This window comes from Monodon monoceros, unplaced genomic scaffold (genome assembly GCF_005190385.1).
Source record: "Monodon monoceros isolate NGI ecotype Baffin Bay Population unplaced genomic scaffold, NGI_Narwhal_1 Super_Scaffold_2, whole genome shotgun sequence".
NCBI lineage: Eukaryota > Metazoa > Chordata > Mammalia > Artiodactyla > Monodontidae > Monodon > Monodon monoceros.
Genome location: NW_021703776.1, coordinates 97,390,373 through 97,416,892, shown reverse-complemented (window position 1 = coordinate 97,416,892; position 26,520 = coordinate 97,390,373). Strand labels below are relative to the sequence as shown.

The following is a 26,520-nucleotide window of genomic DNA, read 5'->3' as shown; positions in this document are numbered from 1 at the left end:
CTGTTGATTTGTCAAAGGTGCTGACACATCACAATCATCCAAAGTCTACAGTTTACATTACAGTTCACTCTTGGTGTTGTACATTCAATGGGTAAAGGCATAATGACATGAACCCATCATAATAGTATCTATCACACACAGTAGTTTCACTGTCCTAAAAATCCCCTGTGCTCTGCCTACTTATTCCTCCTCCTCTCTTCCACCCAACCCCTGGAAACCACGGATGGTTTCAATGTTTCTACAGTTTTGCCTTTTCCAAAATATCGTATATTTGGAATCATCCAGTTTCATATCGGCTTCTTTCACTTACTAATATTCATTGATGTCTCCTCCATGTCTTTTCATGGTTTGATAGCTCATTTCTTTTTAATTCTGAATGGATGTACAACAGTTCATTATTCATTCACCTACTGAAGGACATCTTGGTTGCTCCCAAGTTTTGACAGTTATGAATAATGCTTCAATACACATCTGTGTGCAGGTTTTCATGTGGACATAAGTTTTCAACTCCTTTGGGTAAATACCAAGGAGCATGATTGCTGGAACATACGGTAAGAATATGTTTAGTTTTGTAAGAAACTGCCCGAATCTCTTCCAGAGTGACTGTACCATTTTGTATTCCCACCAGCAATGAATGAGGGTTCCTGTTGCTCTACATCCTTGTTAGCATTTGGTGTTGTCAGTATTCCAGATTTTGGCCATTCTAATAGGTGTGTAGTGGTGTCTCACTGTTGTTTTAATTTGGATTTCCCTGATGATAGATGATGTGGAGCATATTTCACATGCTTATTTGCCATCTGTATAACTTTGGTAAGGTGCCTGTTAAGGCCTTTGGCCCACTTAAAAATTGCCCTATTTTTTTCAGATTAGAAGCAAAGCTTCACAAAATATCATTGATTGGTGGGGAACAAGTTGAAAAAGAGCTAAACTGATCTAATCCTAAACTGTTTTGTTTGCTGTTAGTTTTCCAAAACAACATATTTTTGTAATATTAAAAGCAAATAAGTATTTCTTGTAAATATCAATTACATTATTTCAAGAATAAACGCTTTTTTAAAAAATTGGGATGTTTTAAAATTTTGTCTTTTGGTTTTAATGACATACCTTTAAGTGGTTTCTATTTTTGTTATACTTGAGGTTCATAGGGCTTCTTGAATCTTTAAGCTTGAGATTCATTCCTGACAAATGTTTTTTAAAGAAAAAAAGGGAGAGGTCACTGGGGGAGAGGTCCCCCAGTGAAACGCCTCCCCCCAGAATTCAGTGCAACCCAGCACTATCTGTCCTACTACCCTTGGATGGGACTTTAAGAGCAGCTCTGGCATTGGCACCTTCACAGTGGGCTGGTTCCGTATCCAGGTATCACTCAGCACTTTCTGTCTCGCTTTCCTTTGTACTGCAGCTGGGTCTACAGCCTCCACTTCATTCCAAGCCTCGTCTCGTTTATCTTGGTCTCCTCACTGTCAATCCACTGCTTCCCACATAGTAGGCTTTCAGTAAGTGTTCTGTATTTCACTATACTTGTGTCCAGTGCATATAAGGAAATTAAATTTTTATTAGTGATCAAGCCACTTGATCTTGCTTCCTTCATTCAGTACATAGATATGTTAAATTTTACTGCCAATGATTCAATTTCATTGAGAGTCTTTGCCTTATGGAACTTGAGTAGTTCAGAAGCCACCTTATATTTAGTGAACTCATCGCTTGTAAGATCAGCTAGAAGGATATTGGTCAGGCTGAGTTAAACACTGCTCTATATCATGTGCCCAGACCTCATGAGAACATGGAGATAACACATTTAAAATGCCAAGCTGGGGCTTCCCTGGTGGCGCAGTGGTTGAGAATCTGCCTGCCAATGCAGGGGACACGGGTTCGAGCCCTGGTCTGGGAGGATCCCACATGCCACGGAGCAACTGGGCCTGTGAGCCACAATTACTGAGCCTGCGCGTCTGGAGCCTGTGCTCCGCAACAAGAGAGGCCGCGATAGTGAGAGGCCCGCGCACCGCGATGAAGAGTGGCCACAACTAGAGAAAGCCCTTGCACAGAAACGAAGACCCAACACAGCCATAAATAAATAAATAAATAAATTAAAAATGCCAAGCTGGGATTTCCCTGGTGGCGCAGTGGTTAAGAATCCACCTGCCAACGCAGGCAACACAGGTTCGAGCCGTGGTGCAGGAAGATCCCACAGAGCAACTAAGCCCATGAGCCACAACTACTGAGCCTGTGCTTTAGAGCCCACGTGCCACAACTACTGAGCCCATGTGCCACAACTGCTGAAGCCCGCATGCCTAGAGCCTGTGCTCCACAACAAGAGAAGCCACCGCAATGAGAAACCTGCGCACCACAATGAAGAGTAGCCCCCGCTCGCTGCAACTAAAGCCTGTGTGCAGCAACGAAGACCCAATGCAGCCAAAAATTAAAAAAATAAAAATTCTTAAAAAATAATAAAATAAAACGCCAAGCTTAGGGATGGCTCAGAGAGAGCAGTTGGCTCTAATCATTTCCGCTGCCTTAGGGTTTGGTCTTCACTAGAGAAAAAAAGCAAAATACACATTTATCTAAATCAACCACTATTACAGTCAATTGCAGATGGGCAGATCAAAACCCCCCAGGCTTGATCATTTAAGAAAGTGAATTTCCTCTAGCCAAGAGATGCCTAGAATGAGCCCACTTGCTAAGGCCAGAGCTGCCCGCTGGCAATGATGATCATCTGAGAAGGTTGTGGAGAGGAGAAGTTGCGCACCAGAGGCAGGTCTTCATCTCCCGTAGGTGTGATGAAGTACTCTAGGGCAATGTGAATCTTGGTGAATGGACATGCTTATAAGGGGAGCCTAAAACGTGAGTAATTTAAAAGCAAAACCCTCATATAAAATAGATAACTAATAAGGACGTACTGTATAGCACAGGGGACTCTACTCAGTACTCTGTAATGACCTATATGGGGAAAGAATCTAAAAAAGAGTAGGTATATGTATATGCATAACTGATTCACTTTGCTGTGAACCTGAAACTAACACAACGTTGTAAATCAACTCTACTCCAATACAAATTTTTTAAAAAGCAAAACCCTTCAGAAAATTTATTAGATTATTTTCAGGTTCATGAAAGAAAAGAAATGGATAGAGCTTCAGCTGAAATCATGACTAATTGGTAGGAAATGATAGTGTATTATTTTTATAAACTTCATATTATTTAGAGTTCTCATTATTGCTGAAGAATGAAGAATAAAAACTTTCAACAAAACACACAGGAAAATAAAAATGGTTGTATCCAAAAAGGTCCAAAACCTGGTAGGTATAAGAAGTTGGCACAAACTTGAAAAAATGTTATTTATCCTAAATCCAAAGCAAAGTCCAAAACTGTGTCCTTTATTTTGTTTAGTGTTTTAGAAAGGGCTTGCTTCTACCACTGATTTTTAAATCCCTTTTTCCAGGAAAGCTAATTAACCAGGTTTTTCTTTATACCTGGGACCCCAAAGAAAACCCCAGGCCAGGGGGAATGTTATTTACCACCATGAAATTCTGTAATAAAGTCACCTAAACTTGGTGGCCATCTCTGCAGCTTTGACCTTTTGGAATCAAGCCAAAAGTAATTTCTTTTATCCATGAGAATTTATGGACCTTTGTCCACAAATATTTTAACTTTTCTTTTTTCTTTTGTTTTTTTAAAGGTTTTAATGAGATTATCTTATGTTTCTATGATATTTTTAAGTTGTATCCTAAGGTCTGAAGATTTAAGAAAAGTATTAATTGAGGAGTACTTTCCCTTCTTGAATAGCATTGTGAGAGGAAGAGGAAAAAGAATTCAATTCTTTTCCCTGTAGGCATTCATCCAAATCTATAAAAGCTCCTGTTCCAATTGGAAATGAAAAAGAAGCCAGTGAAAAACATCTCTTCCTGCTGGTGTGAAACTCTCCTCCAAGCTGGGATCAAGACGGGGTAGGTCGACCCGAGGAAAAATGGCCATTGTTGCCATTAACTAGTTTCATATAAGGATGAGATCCTAAGATGCAGAACTCCAAGAGTTCTCTTCTCTCTCTCCCCCACTTGTTTTATAATATTTTAAATTAATTAATTTTCCCTAAAAGGCTTCAAACCCACTCTACAAGGGTAGCCCATGGGTTTCCTCTGCTCCCCGTGCAGTGCCTGGAGCCATGGAGAAGCAGAGTTTGTAAATATCCAAAGTGCATTGGGCAAACCCACCTCTCCCAACTCGCCATGAAACATCCCTCTAGGAGGCAAGAGCGGAGATCCCCTCTCCCTTACGGGTTGAACTTGGACCTGAGTCTAGGTCTCCTTTCAGCGAAACAAAATCCTGAACTCTTTCAGTGCTTTCCTGTCTCCTGATGGGCTTTGTATTAGGAAGGGATGCAGCAGTTGCTAAGGTGACCCAAGTTGTCTCTTAACAGGGATGGATCCCTTGCGTCAGGAATTGCACTTGTGGGCAGGACCCCTGGGATGCAGAGACTGTTGTTTCCCTCTCCATCTTCAGAATATCTGCATATTCCTCAGTCCATCAGGGTTTAGGTTCTGGAGATGACCTTTTCAGCTTCAGAATAATATGACTGTGACCACAATAGGCAGAGTGGACATTTTATGATGCTGTCATTGCTCCTGAAGTAGCAGAGAAGCAATCTAGAAGTCAGAGGTAACTGAAACGATGCCGGTTAGGCATCTGGCATTTAAAGCTTTTATGGAAGGATTAAAGGATGACATGATTTAAAGTAAAAACAAAAATACAAACAAACAAAAAGAGAAAAAGTGCTGAGACTGAAAAGTGACACCTGCTGCCTGACTGATGGGTGCCAGGTTCTCCATTTGGAAATGCGCTCATACGATTCCGTGTGATCCTCCCAGTGAAATTAAGAAGTAGGATTACGTGTTTCTGAAGACCAGGCCAAGTGGAGTTAAACCATTTGCTCAAGGTTACACGACCTGCAAGTGAGGATGCTGGATTCAAGCCCACGTCTAATTACATCACCAATTTTCTATGTAGGGACTTGAGTTAGCAATAAAGAATTTCTTCTGTATAAATAATTTAGGTCATAAAATGTTAGTCAATGTCATGACCCTTGCAAGAAGAGGAGGAGACTTAGCTGGACCACAGTGAGTGTGGTGTGCACTTGTGTGACTATAAGTAACGGTAACACTGCACCTATTTACCATCCTCCATCACTCGTAGTCACTGCAGTCCTGTGACCTTGGTCCTTCTAATTTTGGACTTTATCTGAATGACAAACAAATAGTGTTGGAGAAGAAAAGACAACTCCCTAAACTCAGGAAATGGTTTCTGAGTATTTATGGATATGGGCTTTTCAGCTGCAGTCTGGGTTTGGCAGACGAACATGAAAATTTTTATAAAAAAAAAGAGCAGAGAAGTGAATTAGGAGATATTTTTGTGCCTCTTGATGATAAGTTCTTGCTAAACTTGGCTCAGTGAAGGAATCCTAATGAAGATCTGTTCCTGGCAGCCTACGTGACAGCTCATTCACATCTCCTGCTTCCTAGTCTTGTAGATATAAACCATTGAAATGTTTTGAAAATTTCAGCATAGTCAGACTAAACTCTACTTTCAAGGCTCCCAGGCATATTAGGTGTTCACTGAGTGTTTGTTAAAGAGATAAATCAATAAATGATTACAGTTTACACCTAAATGTGGGGAGAGAGGGAGAGAGACAGAGAGAGAGAGAGACAGAGAGGGAGAGACAGAGGCTCTGTTCAGATCTTGTATTCTATTTTTTCTTATGATAAATTCTGCATCCAAGAATGTGCTGATTTTTTTTTACTGAATCACAATAACTAAAAAGCTTTAAGACTGGGGGTTCTGTTTTTAGTTTCATGTGAACCTACATGAAGGACCAGGCCTTGGTGAGAAGCAGTAACACACAATGGTGGTGAAGAACAGGAGCTTTGAGTCACTGCCTACATATAAACCCCAGTCCTGCTACTTACTTGTATGTGAACCTCAGACAAGCGACTAATACCCACTTGTGTCTAAATTTCCTTCTCTGTCAGATGGGGAAAATAATAATAGCACCTATACAGGGTTGTCATGAGTATCAGGTAATGTTAGCGTAATTAAAGACCTTGGCACACTGCCTGGAACGTAGCGAGTCCTCAACAAATGACAGCTGTTACCATTGTTAAATGCAAGAATCAAGCATCACAGATTTTTATATGCACTTGTAGATTTCCTAGGGGTGCCATAATAAAGAACCACAACCTGGGTGGCCTAAAACAACAGAAATTTATTCTCTCACAGTTACGGCGGCGGCTGTAAGTAAAGGAAATCAAGGTGTTATCCGGGCCACACCCCTTCCGAAGGCTCCAGGGGAGGATCTTCCCTTGCCTCTTGCAGCTTCTGGTGACCCCGGTGTTCCCTGGTTTGCGGCAGCGTCTCTCCAGTCTCTGGCTCCATCTCCACAGGGTCTTCTCTGTGCATCTGCGTGTCTTTCTGTGTCCTCTCCTCCTCTTGTAAGGACACTCCCACTGGATTTAGGGCCCGCACTAATCCAGTACGACCTCACCTTAATTACATCTATAAAGAGCCTATTTCCAAACAAGGTTACATTCTGAGGTTCTGGGTGGACGTGCACTTGGGGGAGAGGGACACTTATTCAATCTGTGATTGTATTCAGTTACAAACATTTAACATAGAAATTGCTGTTGCTGCTATAGGCCTGTTATTTTCCCTCTTGCTTGAAAATAGAAGATAAAGTTTGCTTCTAATCTTGTTGCTAATTTCTGGTTAGAAATAAAAATGAGGTTGATAGTCATAAATGTGTTTTGAGGTTTGACTATCCGAGAAGGAATAAGTCTATTAGAGAAGACAACCTTTGGCATGTCCAGGCAACTATCCATTTGGTCCCCAGTGGGTGTCCCCGCTAATCCTGGGGATGACAGACCCACAGCTGAGCCTTCCATGTAGGCTGGGGTTTGCTCTGCTCCCAAAGGAGTCCACAGCCTCAGCCAATGGGCTGTGAAGGAACGGTGCCACGGGATGGAGCTGTGTCCACTGAGTTTAAGTGGCTGCTGGTGGGTGGACATTCTGAGAAGAGGGGATACTGCATGGCTATCCGTAGAGATGAGGTGACTGGTTATGTGGTCCAAATTACAGAGTTTCCAGGAGGCCCTCATGCTCTCTCCAAAACCTGAATTTTTCCCCAGTTAGCATTCCTATTTAATAGCTCTTCCCTGGGAGAGCTAACACCTTACATGATGACCACATCTTTAGAGGTGCATTTGAAAAAGGGCTCTGGGACTTTTTTGTTTGTTTGTTTTAACATCTTTATTGGGGTATAATTGCTTTACCCCAATAATTGTGTAAGTTTCTGCTTTATAACAAAGTGAGTCAGTTATACATATACATATGTCCCCATATCTCTTCCCTCTTGCGTCTCTCTCCCTCCAACCCTCCCTATCCCACCCCTCCAGGCGGTCACAAAGCACTGAGCTGATCTCCCTGTGCTATGTGGCTGCTTCCCACTAGCTATCTACCTTACGTTTGGTAGTGTATATATGTCCATGCCTCTCTCTCGCTTTGTCACAGCTCACCCTTCCCCCTCCCCATATCCTCAAGTCTGTTCTCTAGTAGGTCTGTGTCTGTATTCCTGTCTTACCCCTAGGTTCCTCATGACATGTTTTTTTCTTAAATTCCATATATATGTGTTAGCATACGGTATTTGTCTTTCTCTTTCTGACTTACTTCACCCTGTATGAAAGACTCTAGGTCCATCCACCTCACTACAAATAACTCAATTTCATTTCTTTTTATGGCTGAGTAATATTCCATTGTATATATGTGCCACATCTTCTTTATCCATTCATCCGATGATGGACACTTAGGTTGCTTCCATCTCCGGGCTATTGTAAATAGAGATGCAATGAACATTGTGGTACATGACTCTTTTTGAATTATGGTTTTCTCAGGGTATATGCCCAGTAGTGGGATTGCTGGGTCACATGGTAGTTCTATTTGTAGTTTTTTAAGGAACATTCTGGGAGTTTTTTGGTACGAGATCAGAGAAGGGCAGAAAGGAGTGCCTCCTGTCTCTGCTTGGCTGGTGGGTGACAGTGACCATCAATGCGTCACTACAAAGCAAAAGAGCATCATCAGGAGGCACCGCTGGAACCCTCCTTTGTCCTCCTGAGCTTCGTGAAGCGGCAGCACGGGGCAATTCGATTTACAGATGCAACCCTATATCCTTCTCTCGGAATCAAAAGCAAGCGAAAGTGGTCTATGTCGGTCCCATGCCGGTCCTGGCGTGAGCTCCTCGCCTGGCTGAGCGTGACACAAGTGCTTTTATTTTCACACAACTTGGCCCCAACAAGGCAAACCTTCCTCCAGGGCCCATCTGAAGGTTGATCGCTTTGAAGGCTTGTGAAAAACTGGGCTTTGTTAAATGTACAAAGAGAGAGATTTTTCAAAGGTAATTTAATTATATGCAGTCTTCACCTGAGATGCTACTCCATTCCAGATAGTGTGATGACGCGGTATAATGATTTCTGGTTAATAACTAGATATTTTCTAACCAGGGACAGTCAGGTGAGTCTTGAATGCATGGGGTAAGAACTCGGTTGCTCAGTACTTAGTTCTTCTCTAAAAGAGGCAAAAATGAGGAAAAAAAGAGGTGATTCATCATTGTGTAAAGATTAGAAAACACAGCAAAAAGATAAGAAAATAAATGCTGGTGTTTTCATCCCCCACCCAGAATAATGACAGTTAATATTTTGAGGTGTTTCCTTTTTTTTTAAAATAAATTTATTTAGTTTTGGCTGCTTTGGGTCTTCATTGCTGCGCGCAGGCTAACTCTAGTTGCAGCGAGCAGGGGCTACCTTTATGTTGCGGTGTGCGGGCTTCTCATTGCGGTGGCTTCTCTTGTTGCACAGCACAGGCTCTAGGTGTGCGGGCTTCAGTAGTTGTGGCACACGGGCTCAGTAGTTGTGGCGCACAGGCTTAGTTGCTCGCCAGCACGTGGGATGTTCCTGGACCAGGGCTTGAACCCGTGTCTCCTGTATTGGCAGGCAGATTCTTAACCACTGCACCACCAGGGAAGCCCCTGATGTGTCTTCTTAGTTTGCTTTCCTCGTGTGTGTGTGTCTGATTTTGTACAGACACATAATCAGGCTGTGTGTGGTATGTTGGGACCTGTTTCACTGAGTCAGCAAAATATTGTGAACAGTTTTCCATATTCACAAGCACAGAACTATTCTAGCCAAAGAAGGCCCGCAAAAGACTTTCAGGAGCTCACGCTTTGGCAGGTGGCTGTGGCCGCGCTTTCTAGAGGCTGAGTTCTTTGGCTGTAGCCTCCCAGGAGGTGTGGTCATAGGAGCTGCTGTTCTGGGAGGTGAGACCCCGACCGGAGGGAGCACCCGGCTGCAGGCCTCAGAGGGAAGACCCCGTCCGGGAACGAGCTTGCCTTAGTGCAGATGAAGCTTTCCTGGATTCCTCTCAACCAGCACCACCTTCATCCTCCCCAAGTCAAGAGGATACTTGTCTTGACTTAGAAGGATGCCCACAAATACTTTCCAACTATGACATGCAGTTTTTAATTTTAATTTTTTGGGGTAAAGCCACTAATTGAATCAAATGTAAACTCATCCTGCTAAACAGATATTCAGAGAATATTTAGGGATCTTCTGTGTAAACAGTTTGAAATAATGTCAGTGGAAACTCACGAGCTTCCTTTGACTTTATCTTGAACATCAGCAAAGCTGAAGGGTACATACCCTTGCCTTTCAATTTGTGAATATTGCGTGTTAACCCCCAGAGGTTGTGTATGAGCCACGGTGCTTAACCTAACTCTCCAAAAATAAGGGGCTCATGATTTTCTTTAAATTGGCACTTATGCAGTGGAATCTCTCAGGCATTAGTGCTTACTTGATTGCATTCAGACACCACTTTGGCAAGGGAATGACTGCACTAAATTAGCATCAAGCACAATGAATGGTAATTGCAAGACTGTCATTTCTACAAGTGCAAAATTAATGTGCTCTGCAAACCCATTGCGCTGTGTGCCACAGGAAAATCATGGAGCCATGCTGTTCCAAGCAGAAGAACGCACTCTAACAGCGGTGGTAACGTGCTGTGGATTATTCAGCAAAGGCGTTCCTCTCCACCTTTGTTGTTGTCTCACGCTCATTCTTCAAGCCCTGCCTGACCTAATTTCTATGCTCACGTTATAGCACCGCCAGACAGTAGCCTGGATGTACAGAGAATGTTATGGAACAATTCCTCCTCCTGTGTGGCACCTTGTGTGAATAATGCCAGCCTAAACAACCCTCCAAGTATTCATGAGAGTATGAATAGGCTCCTTATGTAAAGCTTCTTAGAAAGAGATGCACCAACCGTTTACAGAGAACTTTACCCAAACGCTCTACATTCATTAGAAAGAGAGGAGTGATTTACGCGCATTTCAATTGTAGCTTAAGAAGACTGCCAGCCCTGCCTCTCCCCATCTCTCCCGTTTACAAGTGGGACAGGAAGCCACAGGCCAGTCGAATGAATTTCTTCCGGTCATGCAAGATCACAGGGTCTACCCCGAATGACAACAAGCATAAGCACCAGGCTCTTGGAGTCAGCTGACTGGCTCTGCAGAATTTATTAGGGATTAATCATTCAAGACTGAAATAATGCAGTAATAACAGACCTATTAGATGTGGTATCTCAGTACTCCTGCAGTTTAGTGGAGGCTGAGAACCTCCCATAGAGGCGTCCTATAGAAGAGGGATACTAAAGATAATGACAATAACTGGCCAGAGGGCTTTCTTGTGAATCCAGCTTGAATCCAATCTCTTAGCAGCTGGGGGAGGGGGTGGGCATTAAGACCACTGGGCGGCACAGGTAGATTCACTGCAGTGATCTACAGGTCCAAGATAATGTGCTGACCCTCTTGACTCCCCTGAGTGGGAGGGTCAGGCCCGAGTCCTCTTTCAGTGGCCGCTTACTTTGTCACTCACCATTAACGCATGATACGGTTATTTGACTTGTAATGTTCCAGCCAGTGAAAAGTTTGCTGGAATTTGGGGGAAACTCTGCACCACACTCAAAGATTCTCTCATCTTAATGAACAACAAAGATTAGGGAGTGGTTTAGGAGACTTCCTACCTAAGGTGGGAGAAGAATTCCAAATACCTTACCCTCAGAATGAAGTATGCCTGGATACAGCTGAAAAACCATTCAATAGATGATTTGGACTTCAAAGATGTCTAAAAACGGCTTTGGAAACTGGCTTGACTTACCTTTGTTGCAAAATGTTCCATCATAGGCTGTGTTGGAGCAATCGCAGGAATACCCATGGTATTTCTCTATGCATTTGCCTCCATTCTCACAGTTTGCCCCGTAGCTGGTGCAGTGGCCCGAGCACCCAGATTTGAACCCGGATGTGACCTTTGCTCTTTCTTCCAGGTCCAGTGTCACCCCATTCATCCTCAGGGAGCGGATGCAGCCCAGAAAGCCCTGCTGGCCCCCGGCACCACCTGGGAAGACAGAAGGCATGGAGCTCAGATAGAATAACCTCTGCTGTGGCTTCTGTTTCATTCATCATTCCTCGGACCACTGTGGTGGGAGATGAGACTGCCAAGTGCAGGGGGCATGCTCACTGTCAAGTTGGTCCTGCCTAATAGAAGAGCTTGCAGCTTTCTCCCCTTAGGCTATAATGCTGATTAAAAGAGACTGTCTTCTACGAAGCAATACATTTGCTATAGTACTAAAATGTTTGGAGACACACACAGATTATGTAAGCTGTTTTGGAAGTTTAATTTGGTTTCCTATAGAAAAGAAGTTTACAGAACTCTCTAAGTTCTTTGGTTTTTAATCTCATGGCATTCAGTTCCATAGCATTATCTATTGGAAGAGATATAAAAAGGCAGAGGGACATGAATATATTAGCATAGTTAACAAGTCAATTAGCCAGACGAAGTAGATCCATTTGGAATGTAATTGTAAGTCCTGGTTCTTGTCTCAAGAAACGCTTTGCTTTGAAATTCATGTTGAGGGTTCCCAGGGCTTCTTGTCTGGGGTGGTTGGAAATTGGAATTGAGAATTTTACACGGAAGTCAGCTACACCACATTTATTACCAGGTCAGTTCAGATTTTATTGCTTTTGTCTAAATGCCATTGCAAGACACATAACACACAAAACAAATTCACTGTAATTTTCTCAGTACGTTATGGAGTTAGAGGTTCATGAGCATGAAAATATTAAAATATTCCTAATAAATTTCATAGAACGGTTCATTGGAGAATTATATCACAGGTGGATTGTATCTATAATAACCTTAGCTATGATTTTTTTAAGCAGCTGGTACGAAAGGAGGAACTCAAGTTTATAAATATGCCTGTATTTTAGACTAACAGCTTTTCTAGAAATTAAATAAAATGATAGTAGCTAAAATTATTAAAAGAAATCTGATGGGGATTTAGAAAAAAGACATGGTTAATAAAGTGAAAGTTTCTGTTTATTGAGGGCTATGTAGTAGGTACTCTCCTAAGCGTCTCACATATGATATTCACCTGATTCTCACAACAACCTGGCGAGGGAGGCACTGTTACCTTAGCCCCATTGTACAGATAAGGAAACTGAGGCTTAGAGAAATTAAGTCGTGTACTCAAGGCCTCACAGCTCCGAAGTGCCACAGCGGTGTCAGATCTGTCTTATTCTCGAGCCTGTGGTCTTAAACTCTGTTCTGTGTTGATCGTCTAATGCAGGAGAACTTCAGGGTCTGGGGCGCCACAGACGTACATGTTTCTAACGTAAAGATCTGAATGTCTTTAAAAATGGCATGGTCAATAGGACTGGCAGACTCTGGGCGAGGTCGCACACTGGAGATTGATTCTGATCACTTACTCCAGTATCCTGAGAAAAAGTATGCCATCTAGACGACGCATCAGACAGGGCTGGTGGATCAAAGGCTTTAGCTGCAGAGATGGATTAGCCTTTGCTTATGCCTGTGAACGCTCAGCCGTGAAATAGCAAATGACTTGCACTATTATCTTTATAAACCCAAGCCTTGCGGCTCTCTCATTGGGCAGTGCATAGATTTGAGAGATGATTCTCCAGGGGTTGTTATTTTTTAATAAAATATTTAAATAGAAGAGGATTAATTGAAGGGATCCCAATGCCCCTTTTGATTAATGGTATGGGAGAGTAGACGGCAAAAGAAATGATTAGAAACAACCACTTTGAAGGATTTCCCATTTTGCAATCTGCTCACCAGCACCGCTGCACCTCTGGGCCAAGGGGAATTTGGCCCTTTGCTATGATCTGGAAGAATTTCAATCCAGTAGTCACTCTTTGTGTGTCGAAATTTCAATTTGGCGTCTATCGTTTTAGCAGCTATGGCTTTTATTCTTGCAATAAGGCTTTCCAAAGGGCCTTTTCGTTCAATAAATGCCTAGCCATTTAAATTTTCATCACTAGTCAATTAAGACAATTATATCCTATCAAAATAGGCTGACATTTTTAAATCGTTGTTTTTAGATGTGTGCCTCTCCTTTCCCCTGGTTGCAAATGTAATAGTTTTTCATTGTGGAAACCATAAACACACTGATAAGCAAAATGAAAAAGAGAATCTGTAATGCTACTCAGATAGAACGACTTTCACTTTTAGCAAACAGCCTTTTCTACTTTTATCTATGAACATACATATGTATAAAAAATTTTAAAAAGCGGGGTATATGCATAGTTTTGAAATTTGCTTTTTTCACTTAATATATCATAAAACATTTTTCCCAGCAATAAATATTCAACTAGAACATCTTGCTTAACATCTGCATAGCAGCCCACCCTGTGATGCACTGTAACTTACTTTGTCATTCCACTACCATTGGACTTTTTAAAGTTTTTAAATTTAATTTTAGTTTTTTACTAAGTAAATTAAAAATTTTTTTATTTAACATCTTTATTGCAGTATAATTGCTTTACAATGTTGTGTTAGTTTCTGCTGTATAACAAAGTGAATCAGCTGTATGTACACATATATCCCCATAGCCCTTCCCTCTTGCGTCTCCCTCCCACCCTCCCTATCCCATACCACTGGACTTTGAAGCTTATTCCAATTCCTATTTTATATGATACTATAATAAATACCCCTGTAAAAACCTTGACATACTTGTCCAGTTTTTCCTTAGAATTAATTCTTAGAAGTGTAATTGCTAGGTACAAGGGCATAAACATTTTAAAGTCATTTGCAATATAATTTCCTCTCAGAAGACTTTATCAATTTGTATCTCAGCAATAGGGTACAAGATTCCTGCCTTCTCCACACCAATTCTAATACTAGGCAGGATACTTTTGAATTTATAGGCTAGAGGGGGGAAAAAAAAAGTTCATTCTTTTAATTTGCATTGCTTCGAATACTGTGGGTTGAATAATTTTTATGTTTTCCTCACTCTTAGTTTTTGTTTCTTCATGACCTTTGCTTTTTTGGGAGAAATAGAATATATATTTCTTACTGATTGGTAGCAATATTTGGGTCTTTAATTTTTTGTTATAAATTCAGCAACTAGTCCCTTCCAGTTTGTGTTTGTTAACTTGTATGTAATGTTTATGTAGTCACATGCATCTACCTTATTTTTATGATTTCTGCCTTTGATATCAGGCTTATAAATACGTTCTCTAATCCAAAATAATATAATTATTCAACTATATTTTCTCCTAGAACTTTTATGATTTTACCTCGTTTAACATTTCATTCTTTAGTCTATCTGGAATGTATTTTAATTTGGAAATAATTGACATTTAAGGGTGTCAGCAATGGTTGAGAGTCTGAGGAGATTTTTTTTAAAAAGACTCTTTAAGTAAATGTTAATATGACCAAAAAAATGGAGATTTAGAAAGCATCAATTGGCAGAGAAAGTACATCTAGATTAGGTCATATTTTAATTACATCATTTAGGTAAACATTTAGATATATGTATATATGCTTCATTATGTACATACATAGGCTTCATTCAGTAAGGGGATTTAGGGGCAGGTTTTTCTGTCTCCCTGCCTCTCTGATTCTTTCTGGTCTTGTTCTTTCTGAGCTTCTACACCTGCCAGTCTTTCTTCCTGCCTTTGTGTTTGTATATCTTTCCCTATCAGGACTATTGACTGTTTTTGTTAGTTCTGTGGCTTTCATCAAATCGCTGCATCTTTCTCAGCATCAGTTTTTCTTACACATAAAAGGAGGCTGAACTAGAAGTCTCTGGTCCTTCCAGCTCTAAATTACTCTGGTCCATGATGTACAATCTCCCTCTGGGCTTATGTGTCCCCCTCTCTCCATTTCAGCAAATTACTGTCAATTTCTGCTGAATTTCTTCTTGCTTCCTTTTTCCTCTTTGCACTGCTGCCTGACCATTTTTTCCCTCCTCCTTCCCTTAATTGAACATAACGTATGACTGTAGTCTAATTTATATTTGTTGCCTTCATTAAATAAACTTTTATACTCCTTCTTCTTAATTTACAAAGAAGGTAAGTGGAATGCCATTTGTCTCTATATAAAGGAAAACTAAATAACTTACACTCTTTTTTAAACATGGTCCCTGATTTATTAAATGGGTCAGTGAGCTGGAAAGTACTTTTACTGATCTAGTCACTATGGAGAAAAATCTTTTGTTCTGAAAATGGCCATTATATATTATGCAAAGGATGTTAATGTACTAGAACAATGTACATTGTAATGTACAGTGATAATTATTTGAGTTCAAGTTATGTGCTCTATAGAAATCTTTCCTGGTGACAAATGTCGTAAGTTTAAATTGTAGGTCTGCGAGCAAAAAGGCTACTTAACCTTTGTTAATTAGAAAATCAACACATTGTCACTGGAGAGAGCCCCCTGCCATGCAAGAGCCTCACACACATTAGTTAGACCTGTGATAATTACCCAAGGTGAGACGTGGGTTTAATTTGTAAATCATTTTTCATGTGAAATGCTATTCAAGTATTGCAATTAGAGATTAATTATGAAAATGTTGTAACTATCCATAATGAATAATACAACCATCAAAAGCACAGAAGATTGGGGCAAAATAATCGGGTATTAAACAAACAGGGCGGAAATAACGATCAGGAGGAATTCTAAAAAGCACTGTCCTCAAACTAGGAGCTTAACTGTTTTCTAAGGAGCTAATTTGGGCTCCAGGGCACCTGTGCCCAGAGAGACCAGCCATTCATTCGCCATAGAGAGGAATCGCACCAAAGCTCCCACACGAGGAATCTAATTTATCCATTCAATAAGTATTTATTTCACAGCAACTATAAGCTAGCCTTGTCTAGATGTTTAGAAGGCACTAGGAAGCAAAACACACAAAAGTCTTTGCCCTTGCAGAGCTTATCTTCTTGCCGAGGGAGAGGGAAATTTAACAATAAACTCAATAAGTGAGTTAAGTATATCGCCTGTTAGAAGTCAGTCTGGGTTAAGTGGGAGTGGGGTGGGGGAGATTCCCATTTTAAATAGAGCCCTTAAGACAGACCCCACTGAGAAACTGACAGAAAGAGTATCCAGGTGCACAGCCCTGGGAAGACAAAGAGGTAAGGGAGGCACTGCCCTGCAGGTGAGGGCAGGGGGTGAGACGGCGAGCTGCTCTGAGATGCTAAGAGAAGCAAAGGTGCCAGGTCACGTGTGTAAGGCACTGGGAAAGGCATTCCTAAGAAGGTGGAGGAGACATACTTCTCGCTCTCAGGTTAATACAAATGTAATGACAAATAGCCACACTGTGGTTCAAGGTAAAATTTGACGTAGGAGAGGCGGGAAACAGAGGTGTGGAGAGCATGAACTGTGGTCACAAAAATCGACTTCTGGGTGTTGGCTTTGCTGCTCACTGCTTGATCTTCCCAGCTCCTCTTTGGGCCTCAGCCTCGTGTATGAAACTGGCATAAAAGTATGCACCTTGCAGGGTCATATTCATAACGAGTGACAATACCCCCCTCTGTACTAGTGCTCAGTTAATGGGAGCCATTTATTATTATTACCATTATTCAGTATAAACAAAATTCTACAGAAGCACAGAGTTGGAAATTAAATATGGCTAACATGAGCATACACGAATCTGATACCAGAGGTATCATGAGTGTTATGAAATGCAGTGTCACCCCAAAGATCACGTGTTGAAGCGCCAATCCCCAATGTGACTATATTTGGAGATAGTACCTTTAAAGAGGTACTTAAGATTAAATGAGGTCACAAGGGTGGGTCCCTAATATGAGCGTGTCCTTTGAAAGGAGAGGAAGAGATGCCAGGGATGCAAGCACACAGAAAAACAGCCGTGTGAGAAGGCACAGGTCCGTAAGCCGAGGAGAGAGGCCTCAGGAGAAACCAACCCTGCCAGCACCTTGATCTTGGCCTTCCAGCCACTAGAATTGTAAGCAATAGATTTTTGTTGTCTAAACTACCCAGTCTGTGGTATTTTGTCAGGGCAGCTTGAGCAGACTAATACAGTGAGTAAAGGGTTAACTTCAAGCTTGGGCTGGTCTAGGCCTGCCTGAGAGAATGACCCTGGAGTTCTCCTTCTAACTGCACTGCTTCCTTGGCAGGTTCAGGATTGCGATGGCTGTTTTCCTTCGCTTGTCTGCCGTGGGGGACTGCACCTGGATTGCGAGAGCGGTAAGCTGGCATAGCGGCGCTCAACACATGGCTGGCGGGCACAAAAGACTGACAGGAAATACAGCTGTGATTTCTGTGTCCAGGTGACCCACCTGGACCCCGTCTCTTCTCCATGGCAGTCAGACCTGGCCCGTGTAGGTCAGGGGGCAAAAGCAGCGACGTGCTTGGACAGGCTGGGCCCCCATCGGCAGCTTGGCCGATGCTGCACCCACTGTGTCTCCTGTTTTACATGTTACCACTGTCTCTTAGGTCTTGACTGTCAACCTGAACATGGAAAAAACCCAGTAGTGTCAGTACAGGTGTGTAAAGTAAAAACCCAGTTATCTGGTTATGCTGAGGACCTCAGAATGGCCCAGATTCTTTAGTAGTGGAGAGAGTTCAAGGATGTGGGCTTACATTATTCAGTGAAGAGCTGCGTGATTGACAAGTATTGACCAGGGGTGCCTCTGTCAGCTGGATATTAGAGGGCATATATGAAAAAGTTTATCCATACTCAGAGAGTGGGGCTTTGGAGGATTGTTTTTTCAGATAATGCTCATGAGTTCTCATTCATAACATCATTCAATAGGATGGATTTTTTTAAAGTTCATTATCACTGCATGAATTTCTTATATCCTCTGAGTAGAGGACATGCAGAATATGTGAATCCAAAGTATTTAAACCAGAAGAAAACTTCAAAATAGAGATGGAGAAAATAACTGGGTTTCTGATAGCAGAAAGCACTCGTATGTGTCTGAATGTGAATTGCTCCATGATGGGGATGGTGCTGAGAGGTCTCAATTCATTCCAGAGGCTATGGTGGGAGGGTAAGCATGATACAATATTAGCTATTTCAAAAGCTAATATTAACTGAATGCTAGCTGTTCCAGGTACTGTTTCAAATTTTACATTTTTAACTCTCAGAGAGAAATATTATTATCACCTCCATTTTACAGGTAAGGAAACTGAAACCAAGAGAGTTGACTCGCCCAGTGTTACATGGGTCGTAAGAGGCCATAATTCACCCCCCAGGTTTCCTGGCTGTTAAGCCTGCACTCTTGCCATGCCGTAGCTGCATCCTGACTTTTGGGCTTGCATCATAGGAACCTCTTCTCTGGCTTTGCTGTGCTGAGGTACGGAACATGCTGACAGAATGATTACCATCTGAGATGGATCATTCACCACTTGGCACAGTGCCGTCCCAAGATGGCTGAAGCTGAAAGGGGAATGCCATGCTTACAGTTCAGTCAGGAATGTGGACATATGGACACCCAAACCGGTCTCTAGGCTGCAAACAGGAGATGCTTCTTTGATGCTGTCCTTGAAGTTGTATTTTTTCTTGGTGCAAAAGCTTAATACTGCATCTCTAAAACCAGAGCAGTGATGAGCTTTGGCGCCTAGATGGTGGGAGGCTGGTTATCTCCCCACACTTGGTCTGACAGCGCTATTTCAGAGGACTGCCACTCTGCAGTCCTTACGGTTCCAAGTCCCTCACAGAAGTGGCGGCTGACAGAGAGCACAGTGGTAAACCTCCAGATCCCAGCCAGGTCCAAGTTTTAAATTATTAATCGTTACTTCGGGAAACTTCAATGCAAAGCCACATTTCAAATACATCAGCTTACAATGCTGCCTAAATATTTCTCTTACAAATATTTGTATGTTACTGCTCGTACGATGTATCCTGCTGGAGAGTTCTGCTCATCTTTGGAGCAAAATTAGCATCTGCTTTCTGCTGATCTTAACATATCCCATGTTCTTTCTCTTTCTCTCTCTCTCTCTCTCTCTCACACACACACACACACACAAGCATGCACAAGCACTCATGCACATACATGCATGCACAGACCAGGAAACTGACCAGGTTGATCCACCTGTCTCTGTCCCTGTCCCTGTCTCTGTCTCTCTGTCTTTATTATTTGCCTTTAAAAGCCTTTATTTTTTAAACAACTGTATCCACTCCCTTTTCATCCACAGCCAAGAATCAGAGCTGTGACCTCGCTCTCTTATTCTCAGACTCGGAACAAGCGTTTAAAGATTTCAGTCCCGGGTCAAGGCCAGATCTATGGGTCTGGGAGGGATCAGCGCAGCTCTGCTCACCAACCTCCCAGGCGGCAGGAGCTTCCCAAGACAGGAGGGTGGAAGAAAAAGAGGCGAGGGTTGGGATGGAGAGGGAGGGGAGCCAGAGGCCGAGGACACAACCGTGGGAGGTGCTGAGGTCAGGGTTGCAAGGAGGGCATGCTTACGAGTGTTAAATGATACCGGAGGCCAAGCAAAAGGAGAAAACGGGAAAAGCCTACGCGATTTCGTTATTTTTCAGACAGCCCTGTCAATGTGGTAATGAGATGCTTCTTAGCGAGGGAACGGGTAGTGAGAGTACGGATTCAGTAGGTGAAGATCCAGCACTGGTTTAGGAATCAGCCACAGCAGATGGGGAGAGAGGGGGGCCTTCTGAAGCACGAAGCACACGTATTACTGCTGTAGAACAAATTTGTTATTTTAAGTGTTTTGATAAATGTATTGGTTTCTTTTGTAATTCTGTATCTTTTATTCATAGAAAACATTACTCTGAGAAGAGAGACATAGACTTTACCAAACTGGCCCCCAAAAGGTTAGAACTGCTGCATTATAATGAAGTTAAGCAATATTAAAGGAAAAGAAGGACATGTTCAGGAGTAAGAGTGTAACTTACATCTAACGTCTCAGCAGGAACACTGCCTGTAAAAGACAATGGACTAATGTCCTCACAGTGCTGATTAAAATAGGGAACCAGTAAAGGTATTCGCAGGCATGTGAGGTCTAGGAAGGACTCACCTACGAAGTTTTAGAAAAAATTGCTCTTGAGTAAAAACGAAAATAAATCCAAGAGTAGATAAGATGTGGGAAAGAAGAGTAAGTGAAAAGAAAAACAGCAAATATTAATGTTTTCTCATAAGCAGTTAAAATAAGTATATTCATAAGATTCTGCAACTAAAACCACAGATGATGTCAACACGGCAAGTAGTGAGGTGGGGAAGGAGGTCGGAGGGTTCTTGGTCTCTTATTCAGGAGAACAGAGATATCGATTTGTTTTTGTGGATGACAGAGAAAAAAGCATAAGTATGAGTCTTAAGAAGTTAGGCATAGCTGCCAGAGGAATGCAAGTAGAATGTAAAACTTTTAAATCAGTAGAATAATATTCAATTTAACCAACGGAAAGTAGGCTGAGGGGTGGGTGAGCCAACAGAGAACAAAGTAAATTGGAGATGCAGGGTAAGATGGCAGAAGACATACCCTGATATGACAGTAGTCACAACAAATGAATAAAAAGACAGAGATTCTCAAATTAAATTTTTAAAAGATTCAGCATTATACTATCTAAGACACACATTTAAATAAAAGGATTCCAACACCTGCATAAAAACACCAGGCGAATATTAACAACAAGAAGAACTGCATAGTAGTTTTAAGAGCAGAAATAAAATTGTGTGATGAAAAACATCAGAAGGAATAAAGATGGAAATTACATACTTGTATAAGGAACAATAAATCAAGAAGATTATGAACACATCTAACTAACAAAATAGCCTCAGAGAATACAGAGCTACCAGTGACAGAACTATTGACAGAAGTAGATAATCAACCAGTAAAGTTTGAGGTTTACACTCAGAATCTGATCAGACAAACAGTACTTAGAGAAATTAAGTATGCACATACCCTATGACTCAGTAGAAATTAAGTATGCATATATTCTATGACTCCTGCACACACACAGACACATGTGAGTGCACATGAGAAAACCTCATACAGGTAATAGGGGGATAGGCACAAATATATTTGATGAATAGTCATCTGTGGTAGCAAAGAGTTTGTGGAAACTTAGGTATGCGTCACTAGGGGATGGAATAAATAAAGCATGGATATACCCATAATGGAACACTATACACATGGTATTCATAGCTACACAAATACATCTTAAAACATAAGGGGCTTCCCTGGTTGGCGCAGTGGTTGAGAGTCCATCTGCCAATGCAGGGGACACGGGTTCGTGCCCCGGTCCGGGAAGATCCCACATGCTGCGGAGTGGCTGGGCCTGTGAGCCATGGCCACTGAGCCTGCGCGTCCGGAGCCTGTGGTCCGCAACGGGAGAGGCCACAACAGTGAGAGGCCCGTGTACCGCAAAAAAAAAACAAAAACAAAAAAACAAAACAAAACAAAAAAAAACCCCATAAGGCTGGGGGCTTCCCTGGTGGCACAGTGGTTGAGAATCTGCCTGCCAATGCAGAGGACACGGGTTCGATCCCTGGTCCGGGAAGATCCCACATGCCGCAGAGCAACTAAGCCCGTGTGCCACAACTACTGAGCCTGTGCTCTAGAGCCCGTGAGCCACAACTACTGAGCCCGCGTGCCACAACTACTGAAGCCCGCGCGCCAAGGGCCGTGCTCTGCAACAAGAGAAGCCACCGCAATGAGAAGCCTGTGCACCGCAACGAAGAGTAGACCCTGCTCGCTGCAACTAGAGGAAGCCCGCGCACAGCAAGAAGACCCAACACAGCCAAAATAAATAAATAAAATAAATGAATTAAAAAAAACAACAACATAAGACTGAGTGAAAGAGAAAGAAACAGAATGAGATTTGTAGTACAATACCACTTATATAAATAATGACACTGGAAAGGCAATACTATGAATCTTCCATAACATGCACATATTTTGAACAAATATATAGAGGGTGGGGCTAGAAGGTTATACATAAAATACAGTTGAGCGGGTGCCAGCGATGGGGAGAGAGTAGAATTGGGAATGGTGTAAAAAGATGTAAAATAATAAAGTGAAATTAAAACGAATGGGGAACACTGCCAGTTTGTGACAACAGGACCACGATATGAAGAGTGTGAGTCCCACAGAATCCCACACCAGCGGACCTTGAGAACGATGCAGATGAAAGAAAAGAGGATAAAATGCAGCATTTGGCAGGAAACAACTCTGTTTAAGCCAGTAACAGTGGACGGCTTTTCTCTCACTTTCTTAGTGTATCACAGGAGGGACTGCGGGGCTGTTGAGTACTGGTTCCTTCCTCAATATTGTGTCACTGATACTAATTTTATTACAATCTTTTTCTGTGTGACAGTTGCCATTTATTATCATGAAGCTTAGTCCAGTCCTTACTGAAAGAATAAAAAATCCATATGAGAAATTATTTGATAAGTCTATTTTTTTTTTTTTTTTTTTTTTTTTTGCGGTACGCGGCCCTCTCACCGTTGTGCCCTCTCCCGTTGCGGAGCACAGGCTCCGGACGCGCAGGCTCAGCGGCCATGGCTCACGGGCCCAGCCGCTCCGCGGCATGTGGGATCTTCCCAGACCGGGGCACGAACCCTCGTCCTCTGCATCAGCAGGCAGACTCTCAACCACTGCGCCACCAGGGAAACCCTGATAAGTCTATTTTTGAAACTATTTTTCCATACTGGTTTCAAAATTGGTGCCTTTACATTAAAATGTCTTTGAATTGGCCCATGCCAACTGTCATGAGAAAACTGGAATAAAAGACCTCAGAATCCCTGAAGCTTTTATTCTTGTGGCACATGAGCTGTTTCTCCACAGAAGGTGAACAATAGGTTTGGCTCTTTTCTTAGGTTCAAAATCTGTCTCTCAGTGGTAAAGCATTTGACTGCATATCTCTCTGTAAGTTTCTAAACATATAATCTCTGCGTTAGAAAATAAGCTCAGCACCTATGGAAATAGGTAGTGAACAGACTACCTTTTGGAGGTTCAAAGGAAGTTAAAAGTACCTTGTTAGTTTGATTATGTTGGGAGTGTATGTAAGAAAGGTAAAAATTGTGTCTATCATAACTTACTTCATATGTTAAAACTCTAATTGTAAAACAGACAGCTGGGATTGCAAAAGTTAATTCGTTCTGACCTCTAAAAGGTAAAGGGCAGGAAAGCATATGGTGACACTTAGTGGGGAAGGACCATCGTGAGGTTGGCAGGGAAGGGATAGTTCTACTGAGAAGAGAGTGGATGCCTCATATGTGGTTTCACGGCAGGGCCTCGTGAAAGGCGGTCGTGTTAAGAAAAGAATAAATGTGCTAGCAATCCTTGAGGTGAACAGCTGTGAAGGAGTAGCATTCCATGGAGAAGCTTCTGTATTTTACTTGCATTTTTGCTTTGTAGATAGTTTACTGATGTCATCTAGTGATTTTTAAGACGAGATTTTATCTAGCACATCTTTTTACTTGATTATTTTATGGCAGTGGTTCCTAATTATGACATCACTCCCTATCTCTGTTTAAGAGAGAACCAGGAGACCAGTTACAAGGGTCGGGCCAGAAACTCTTTGCATTAGGGTCCCAGCTAGCATCTCAGCCACTGCCAAACAGGCAAGACCTCCATTTGAGAGAGGGAGACTGAAAACTATATTTAGGGCCTAGAATGATCTGAGATGCTATGTTTCATCATATGAATTTCTCTGCGACTCTTTTTTTAGGCTTCAGTCATGCTTGATTTCAGTCTTGGTATCTAATGAAAAAAATATTTCCAAAGATGGTAATATGACTGTTAACTCAGAGAAGTAACAGGAATATAATTCACTTATTCATTCATCCTATTGCTCACTCAGCAAATCCACTGGGCAACCACTGCAGCGATATTCTAAATCTCTCCTGTCATGTGGCTTACCTTCTAGGGGAAGGGCACAAAGATAAATGAAAATATCAGAAGGAGAATGTAAAATGGTAAATGACTGGCTACCTTAGACTGAGTGGTCAGCGAAGGCCTCTCTGAGGAGGTACAGAGCTGAGAGTGAATGACAAGGAGGAGCCAGCCTTTAAGACACGGGAGGATCCTAGGTGTCCGCCAACAGACGAATGGATACAGGAGATGTGGCACATATACATACAATGGAATATGACTCAGGCATAAAAAAGAAGGAAATTCTGCCATTTGCAACAATGTGGATGCACCTAGCGAGTATTATGCTTAGTGAAATAAGTCAGAGAAAGACCAAATACTGTATGTTATCACGTATATGTGGAATCTAAAAAAGAAAGCAAATGAATGCATATAACAATACAGAAACAGACTCACAGATACAGAGAGCAAACCAGTAGTTAGCAGCAGGGAGAGGGAAAGAGGGGAGGGGCAAGATAGGGGTAGGGGATTGAAAGACACAAACTACTATATGTATAAAATACATAAGCAACAAGGATATATTGTACAGCACAGGGAAATATTACCATTATTTTGTAATAACTTTAAATGGAGTATAATTTATAAAAATATTGAATCACTACACTATACACTTGATACTAATGTAATGTTGTAAATCAACTGTACCTCAATTAAAAAAAAGAAGGAGCCAATTTTGTTGATGGCTGGGGAGGAGTCTCAGGTAGAGGGAACAGCCAGTGTAAATGCTCTAAAGCAGGAATAGGCTTGGTGTGCTCAAGAAACATACCAAGATTGGAGACCAGTCAGGAGACCAGTTACAACAGTCCAATCAGGAAACAACCATGGCTTCGACTAGAGTGGGACCCGTGGCAGGAGACAGCAGTGGGTGCGTTTGGGGCACAGCCGGAGGCAGTCACAGGACTCACTATTGATGGGCAGTGACGAGGGAAAGAGGAAATCAAGGCTAACGCCGGATTTTGGGTTCAAGCAGAAATGGGTGCACGATGATGTCATTTTCTGAGACGGGAAGGCTGGCAGAAGAGCAGGCTTGGGGCAGGCAGCAGGAGCTCTCATTGCCATGCTTACTCTGAGATGCCCATCAGACAGCCACGTGGATACGCCAAGTAGACAGCTGTGTACGTGGATGCAGAGTTTCCGGAAAAGCGAGGCCTGGAGATTTTGATTTCAGAGTCACTGGTGCATAAACAGTATAGGGAGCCGTTGGACTGGATGAGATCACCCAGGGAAACGCATGGCTGGAGAAGAGGGGAAGGCTCTGTGTCTGATGCTCCAACATTTAGTGGTCACGGAGAGGAAGAGAACTCACAGGAGAGACTCCAGTCATGGCCAGTGAGGTGAGGGAAAGCGGGCAAGCACGCGCCATGGAATCCAAGAGAAGAGAGTGTTTCAAGGAGGGCACGTGGGCTGCTGCTGAGAGCAGGGAGAGAAGCCAGAGGGTCGCGCTCCAGACACAGCTCTAGAGAGCTCCGTGTTGACTTTGACAACCTTTGTAAAGGGTTTACCAAACGAGCCAAAAAGAAAAACAGCTTATCTCTGTACCAGAGAAACTCTTAAGTAAGGCGTCTCGTTTGTTCCCTGCCACCAGTGCTTCTGCATAAAATTCTCTTGTTAATCCAAGCCCTTTGTGTTTGTGTCAGACAGTGAGGGCCTGCCTGCCTTGAAATTTGCCAACGTGACTGGTAATCCACAGAACGCCTGCTGGGGCTGACTCAGGACGGGCCTGATCTCATCGTCTCCTACTACAGGCTCCACAACTGAGAGCAGCGCTGCATGGGGCGTGGCTGCCATCTGGGGGTGAGACTTTGTGGGGATGGATTCTCCTCTGCATTGTGGGCAGCTCTGCCTGTGGCTGGAGCTGAAGGTAGTGCTCCAAAGCCATCACACTTTTCCAAATACCTGGTGGGTCACAGTAGCCCCCCAGATGAGGGACCCTGGTATAAGGACCAAGACAGCCTTAACGTTCCCCTCGGACTGAGTGAATTTTGACAGGTTTCTTCTTACCCTAGATCCTTGGCTCCCCTATTCTTAAAGCATTTACTTAAATTCTTTCTTTGCTCCTTTGAGATATTTATCTTTTAAAAAGCCTTTTGCCAGTTGTAAAATGGCCTTTTTCCAGCTGTAAAACTGGAATGTCTTTCTCAAGGACCTGGGGGCATCTTTTTGGAACGTAAACATTCAGGCAGCTGCTGCCTCTACATCCCAGTTTCTGGGGAGGGTAGGAGCCTAACTTCCTCAGGGCAGGCAACTTGCTCCAAGTTGCAAAAGGGACAAAAATTTTTCTTGCCCTTTC

The 26,520-nt window shown here is 42.5% G+C and overlaps 1 protein-coding gene across 1 annotated transcript in view; it reads right to left on the bottom strand.

The window, feature by feature from the left end:
• CNTNAP2 (contactin associated protein like 2) overlaps nucleotides 1-26,520 on the bottom strand; it is a 2,079,227-nt gene that overhangs the window by 204,492 nt on the left and 1,848,215 nt on the right. Inside the window, exon 19 of the mRNA XM_029233017.1 lies at nucleotides 11,241-11,477. Coding sequence (XP_029088850.1) covers nucleotides 11,241-11,477 — 237 coding nt within the window. The remainder of the gene's footprint in view (nucleotides 1-11,240; nucleotides 11,478-26,520) is intronic.